The sequence below is a fragment of the Silurus aristotelis genome, assembly GCF_946808225.1.
Source record: "Silurus aristotelis genome assembly, chromosome: 21".
NCBI lineage: Eukaryota > Metazoa > Chordata > Actinopteri > Siluriformes > Siluridae > Silurus > Silurus aristotelis.
In genome coordinates this window covers 753,568-761,067 of record NC_139594.1, presented here as the reverse complement: position 1 = coordinate 761,067, position 7,500 = coordinate 753,568, and the positions used below count along the sequence as shown (strand labels likewise).

Here is a 7,500-nt window from a genome sequence, read left to right as displayed (position 1 = left end):
CAGATGATCCGCTGTGGAGACCCCTAATGTGAGCAGCCGAAAGAAGAAGAAGAAGATAAATAGATAAAGTATAAACAAACAGACACACATATACACTCTTACACACTCTTACACACACACACACACACACACACACACACACACACAGGGTGAAACAGTGTTGAAGGCGATGCATTTACACTTACACAAATATGAATGCACACACAGCTAACAACACACACCATCACAACTGTGTACATATTATACACACATACACACTGACATCACTTCCTCTTCTCATATTCGCAAATAGGAAGACAGAGAGGGAAGAAGAGGGGATAAAGGGAAGAGGGGAAGAGAGGAAAAATAGATAGGAAGGAAGGGAAGAAGGGAGAAAGGGAAGAAGGGAATAATGGAGGAAGTGGAGGATACAGGACAGGAAACACTTTGTAATCTGGATCGAGTCCAAAACAAGGAGTCATCAGAATGTGTAGGTGGTGTTAGCTTTAGCTGATGCTAATCTCTCTCTCGCTTACACACAAACAGTTACTATGTATTAGAGATTAAATGAAAGAGGAAAAGAGGAAAAACACAGCAGTGATGGAGGGATGGAGGAAAAAAAGAGAAGATGGAATGACATCAGCAGTGTCTTACCTTACAATGATGTGATGATCTGAGGACGAGTGTGAGCTTCCATCATCGTGTATACACACAGAGACACACACAGAGATGGACAGAGGTGGAGAGAGAGAGAGAAAGAGAGAGACAGAGAGAGAGAGAGAGAGAGAGAGAGAGAGAGAGAGAGAGAGAGAGAGAGAGAGAGACGTCAGACCCAGGCAACGCACACATCAGCATTAGAGTGAGCAAGGACAGAGAGAGGGGGGGGGGGGAAGGTGAGAAGAGATGAAGGGACAAAAAGAGAAAGAGAGGGGGGGGGGGGCTAGTGTTGCACTTTTTTCTGTCTCAGAGCAGCTTTACACAGATGATGTGGTGATAAAAATGAAGATGTTCTTTATAAGTGTAAGTTTGTCCCTGATGAACAAGTCGGTGGAGACTGTGGTGAAGGAAAAACTCTCTAAGATGCAGATGGAAGAAACCTTGAGAGGAACCAGACTCAAGAGGGAACCTCATCCTCATCTGGGTTCCACCCAATGTCCATTTATTACAGATAAACGATGTTGAGGTGCAGTGATGGAGATCAGAGCAAACTGTAGTCCTGAGTCAGTGTAGCAGACTGTTGATATTAACTACAGTCCAAATCCATTTTTAAAGTTTTTGGAGCAGGAACAGTGATCACTGGAACCTCAGGAGAATGCTTGATAACTTATTCTGTTCAACTCGGACTCCATAGCATCTCTGGATGGTGTTTCTGTTTCAGTGTGTACAGCAGTCAAAGACCTTGGTGTGATTATTGACCCGAGTCTTTTCTTTGAGTCTCACGTGAATAATATCACCAGGATCTCCTTCTTTCACCTTAGAAATATTGCTAAAATTAGAAATATGATGTCGTTACAGGATGCAGAAAAACTAGTAGATGCTTTTGTAACATCTAGATTAGACTACTGTAACGCTTTACTGTCTGGGTGTTGGAGTACGTGCAGAAATAAGCTTCAGTTAGTTCAGAAAGCAGCAGCAAGAGTCCTCACTAGATCTAGAAAATATGATCACATCAGCCCTGTTTTAATCATCTACACTGCTCCCAATTACATCTCACACTGATTATAAAATACTACTACTGAGGTATAAAGCACTTAACGCTCTCACGCCGCAGTATCTGAGTGAACTTCTGTACCAGGATGATCCTCCACGCCTACTTAGATCAAAAGGTGCAGGCTATTTGTTGGTACCTCAAATAATGAAGACTCCAGCAGGGGGCAGATGTTTCTCTTATAAACCCCACAGTTATGGAACAGCCTTCCAACCAGTGTTCGGGACTCAGAAACAGTCTCAGTGTTCAAGTCGAGGGTGAACACATTTATTTAGTGGAGTCTTTAGTCAGTAGGTGTTTGTGAGGTAAAGGAGCAAATCTGGAGGATCATGGATATGGAGTGTTTGGTGAACTGGGATATTTGTATACTGTCGTCTCCTCACATTCACACGTTCACGTTAGTGAGCACTTCTCCTTTACCAAGAGAATCATCCACCTCAGATCGAGATGCTGATTAAACAGCATGATTACTGCACAGGTGTGCTTTAGGCTGGACACAATAAAAGGCAACTCTAAACTGTGCAGCCCGATGCCACAGGTTTTGAGGGAGTGTGTAATCGGCATGCTGACTGCAGGAACGTCCACCAGAGCTGTTGCCCTGAATTGAATGTTAATTTCTCTACCATAAGCCGTCTCCAAAGATGTTTCAGAAAAGTGCTCACGAACACAGATTTAGACAGATTTGTGAACAATATTTGAGAGAAATAGGCCTTTTGCGTACATAGAAAGAGTCTTAGATCTTCAAGTTTAGCTCATGAAAAATGGGGGTAAAAACAAGCGTTGCGTTTCAGTATATTTACTTTGTAAATATTCCCATTATGTCATGAAGATGATCCTGAAACACCACCATCCTCTCTGGGCCAAAGTTCATTTAAAATGTACTGAGGCAAAGTGGAAAAATGTTCTGTGGTCAGACGAATAAAACTTTTATTTCTTTTTGGAAACCATGGACACCATGTCCTCTGGACTAAAGAGGAGAGGGACCATCTGGCTTGTTATCAGCTGCATCTGTGATGGTATTGTGTTGCATTAATGCCTGTGGAATGAGCAGCTTGTACATTTGAAAAGATTCTGTCAATGCTGAACCCTATATACAGGTTTTATATACAACAAATGCTGCCATCCAGAAAATGACTTTTTTAGGGAAGATCTTGTATATTCGAGCAAAACACACAATGCTAACTGCATACTGCATCTATTACAATAACATGACTAGCGTCTGGCTGTAGTCTAGACCTTTTGCTTTTTTAAAACCTTTGGGGCATCATGAAACAAAAAACACAACAGAAGACAGAACTGGTGAGCAGGTGGAATCCTGTAGCAGACACATATGAAACAACATTGTTTTTATTTACATTTTACACATTGTCCCACTTTTTCTGGAATTGGGGTTGTACGTCTGGATAAAGGTGTCTCTCAAATGCAATTAAATGAATTGTAAAGTGGTCCAAGGCAGAAGAAGAAGAAGTGAACCCGAGACAGGGCCGTGAACACAAGGTTTATTGATGTGTGTGAAGAAAAGACAAGTCCATCTGGTCCAATCCCACAGAAGAGCAAATCTGTTGAAAAAGTTGAAGCTTTGAATCTCAAACACAGAATTGTGTAGCTGCAGAATGAGATTGCAGAACCTCTACACAACCTCAGACTACAATGGACACGTGAGCATCAAAACTTGACCATGGACCAACGGAAGTCCTGCTCTGATGAATAACGTTTACCTCCATCATGTGAAAGGCCGGGTACGTAGGCATGGCACCAGGATGCACAACGGGAAGAAGGTGAGCTGTCAGAGGCAGTGTGATGTTCTGGGTGATGTTCATGTGGATGTTGCTCTGATGTTACCCTGATGTTATACACCACCTACACACAGTGTTCCAGCCCTTCATGGTAACGGTGTTAACAGATGGCAGTGTCCTCTCAGTGTGCTCAGGAACGCTCTAAGGAACATCATATATAATGTAGAACACTGATGTGTGATGGTGAACGCTGGTCATAAACACCAACCATTTCCTCTTCCTGAATCCACAAAAACAATATCTATAGAGGGAAAGACACCTGGAGTGAACATCGAACCCAACAAACAACCAAACACTCAGAGGAGGTTCATCTTCACCTCATGTTTATTTCCACATTGTGTGTTGGAGATGAGGTTACACACAGCACAACCTGTAGCTCCAGATCCAACAGTCCTTTAGTTCAGATAGATCTTCTCCTTACAGTTCTATATACATACCATACACACGCTATGTACACACACACACACACACCCTTTATAATGACCATGAGAGAACACAAGTATGTGCAGAACCTCATGTGTGAACAGAACCATGTCTGGCGTGTCATCTTCAGTGCATCAGTGCATCTTCACAGTAACATTTGCTCGTGTTTCAGCTGCTGGGTTTCCACCTCCCCATCCCTCCTGGAGGGAGGATCATTGTTAGAAACACCACGACAATCACAACACCTCCAGATGAATTGCTCAGGTCCTTCAGTGTTGTTGAAGAAACAAAAATAAATCAGTAGTCCTTCATCTGTCAATAAAAACTCAGCCATGTTTCTGTCTAATCCGAATAAAAAATAAAGACCTGGAAGGAGAACAGAGCAAATTAAATCATTTATTAGAGAATTCATGTTCTACTTACATACACATTCAAAACAGGAAATAATATTTTCATTTATTCAACTAAAAAGCATCATTTTACAAATAAAAATAGAACAGGATTTATATATTTTGCACTCATTTATGAGAAACATTTATTTAAATTAATCCAGTTTAGAAGCCGAAACTCTGCAGCCATCTAGTGGCTGAATGTGTTATTACACAGCACTCATTGTACCAGAACATTCATAAGCTTTCAGAAAACTCATGAATATTCAATGTTGCTCGATTGTGGGCGTGTCTGTGGGGGAAGTCTGCTTTTGTGTAACGTGTATTTTTTAGTTTGCCCTGAAAGAAGCACAGATTCATGCTTGGATCTTGAGTTTCTCCTCTATCTTCCTCTAACATGAGTGTGTAGGAGTAAAAATGTAATGCATTTTATGCAGAAAATTGATCAAATCAAATGTAATAGGTGTTCATTTTACAAAAAAACCCAGTCTGAACACAGCTATGCTTCTATGTAGTAAATATTAGCTATATAAAAGAAGCCCCCTATGTTATCAAATATGGAAAAACATTTTATTTTTAAGTTTGATTATAAAAGACAAACCTCTCAATCTTTTTATTTCGTTTGATCAAGTGCTATTTAAATGTAAACATACCCAAAGCTTTTCAATTGCAATACGATTACATTAAAAAATATAAAAAATATTTAATTCCAATGATTTAATTTGTACATTTCGAATTTCCTTACTCTCTATCTTCTGTTCCTGCTATGTCTGAGACTCCGCCTCCTGTGCACCTGAGTCCCGCCCTGATTCTCTGATTGACAGGTTCTTCTCCTCCTCTGGATCATAGAAATAGAATTTCCGTAAGTAGTCGAGCAAAGGCCTGAAACAGAACCACATAAATACACTGAGATCTCTATCCCATCACACACATTAACCAATCAGAGGACGGCAATGCACAAAGCAATCAGTGCTAGTATTAATGTAGATGCCGAAAGTATTGGGACACCTGACTCTTTTCAGTTCTTCCCCAAACTGTTACACAAAGTTGAAAATACACAATTGTATCAGGCGTCTTTGGAAGCATTAGCATGCAAAGCCTGCTCCAAGATCATCTGCTTTACATGAGTTGGAGTAGAAGAAATTGAGAAATGTGGAACGGAACGTTAAAAAAAATCACAAACCAATCTTATGCTCAGGTGTCCACAAACATTTGGCCCTATAGTGTATGACATGGTGAAGTCAAAAGTACAACAGTGTATGTAAATGAGCAGTGGTAGTGACTGTGTGTGTGTGTGTGTGTTTTGATAAAGTGCTGCTTGTTTCTTCTCTTCATGTTGTAGTGTTTCTCTCGGCTGCACTGCTTCAGTACGTGTGTGTGGATGGATTTTTTGTCCAATCAGATTTCAGCCTCTATGTGCTGCCATGTGAATCTAATCTGCTCAGAACCTTCAGAATCAGTACTGCTGGACTTTTACCATAGAGAATATTACCAACAGCTCTGTTTCTTTATCCAATCAGATTTCAGATTCTCCTCACAGAGCAGATCACTGGCCCAGAATAGCGTCAGCATTGTTCCGTCCTCTGATTGGTTGTTCAGAGGGAAACTGTTACAGCGACTGGTAAAACACGTGTGAAGCTCTGCACACGTTCATACATCTGAGTTAGACCTTTTTATGCCCACAGAGGAAGAGAAATTAATTTTGGTCTCAGACACTAAAAAATCCATCCTGAAGAAAAGCGAGACATGGTGAGGAGGTCACCAACCCTGAAGCTCGCTAGCGTGTCTCAGCCCGGGAAAGGGTTTGTTCTCCACTTCCAGACCAGTGAATACGAGCAGTACCACTGGAGTACAGCCTCTGGGGGCGCTGCACATTATGAGTCTGCATCTCTGATGAGTAGGTTGTGTTTTATTTACATTTGAATGTTTTTGTCATGTTATTAGACAAATATTGATTGTGAACTGCTCCAGATGTTGTAGGTGCACAGTTGTGGCTGTAGTGTGGAGGTTTGGAGTGTAACTGGGTTTGTTGGTGTAGTAAAATGGTTTTCACCTCCAGATGTGAAACGTCTCTCTGTAATGCACGTGTTGTTATATTGTGTGTTTGTATTGTATTGATGTTTTTTATAACTGTGACGTGACAGTGGTGTATTAAGAGGTGGATTAAGTCGAGTACGTCCTTACTGAAGGCCCAGGTACCAAATTTACGGCCCTCCACTGGGTGATGTAAATAATTGGCTCCCAACCTTTTTTGCCCCACGGACCGGTTTCATGTCGGACAATATTTTCACGGACCGGTCTTTAAGTTTTGGCGGATAAATACAACAAAATAAATTAATACGACCATGGTATTTTCTAAATATAATAAACGTGAATCCACTGTGTTGTTTTTTTGTTCATTTTGCTCGCTTGGGGGTTTGAATTTAGCAAAAATGTGTTAGCGGCCGGAGGTAAGACATGTGACTGAAGGATGTTATGTTTCCTTTTTGTGCGGCCCGGTACCAAATGACCCACGGACCGGTGCCGTCCGCGACCCGGGGACCACTGATGTAAATAATGCTCTAGGACTATAATTTGTGGATTTATTAAACCCTTTTGGGGTTAAACAAAACATCACCAGACCAACTCATTGTTCACTGAAAAAAATTTAGGTATTCGAAAAACAATTGTTAAGGTCCAACCTCCTGAGAGCATCTCCAGATCCAATCTCACCTACAACTCCACTGCTTTACATGTACAGGACAGAAAGAGCTGCATGATCTTATCACCAAAACCAAATCAACATGTCAGTTAGATCCCATTCCAACTAATCTACTGAAGGAAGTGTTCCATACAGCTGGTGAGCCTCTTCTCAATATTATTAACTCCTCACTATCTTTAGGTCACGTCCCTAAATCCCTCAAGTTAGCAGTTATTAAACCCCTCATTAAGAAACCTAATTTAGATCCAAACACGCTATCGAATTACAGACCCATTTCAAATCTCCCATTTATGTCTAAGATTTTAGAAAAAATCGTCGCTGCCCAGTTCTGTTCCTACTTACAAGAGAACAATATCTTTGAAGAGTTTCAGTCAGGTTTCAGGCTCCATCATAGCACAGAAACTGCTCTAGTTACAATCACTAATGACCTGTCGCCACGGCTGCTCATCAGGGACAAACGCACACCATTCACCTTCACTGTTGTTTTCTGTAAAGCTGCTTTGA

At 41.1% G+C, this 7,500-nt stretch overlaps 2 protein-coding genes across 5 annotated transcripts in view; both read right to left on the bottom strand.

The window, feature by feature from the left end:
- LOC310716791 (sterile alpha motif domain-containing protein 14-like) overlaps positions 1-850 on the bottom strand; it is a 16,411-nt gene extending 15,561 nt beyond the window's left edge. The window contains exon 1 of one of the 2 annotated variants that reach the window (XR_014530669.1): positions 634-850. The gene's annotated coding sequence lies outside the window, so the exon portion shown is untranslated. The remainder of the gene's footprint in view (positions 1-633) is intronic. The other variant, XR_014530670.1, reaches the window with a different exon arrangement.
- LOC310716778 (suppressor of cytokine signaling 7-like) overlaps positions 1-7,500 on the bottom strand; it is a 192,561-nt gene that overhangs the window by 160,009 nt on the left and 25,052 nt on the right. For 2 of the 3 annotated variants that reach the window (XM_083524206.1, XM_083524207.1), the window contains 2 exons: positions 5,041-5,177; positions 3,790-4,272 (listed from right to left, as the gene is read on the bottom strand). In XM_083524206.1, coding sequence (XP_083380332.1) covers positions 5,060-5,177 — 118 coding nt within the window. In that variant the 3' untranslated portion in view covers positions 3,790-4,272; positions 5,041-5,059. Of the gene's footprint in view, positions 1-1,127; positions 3,725-3,789; positions 4,273-5,040; positions 5,178-7,500 lie in introns of those variants that run through there. The other variant, XR_014530667.1, reaches the window with a different exon arrangement.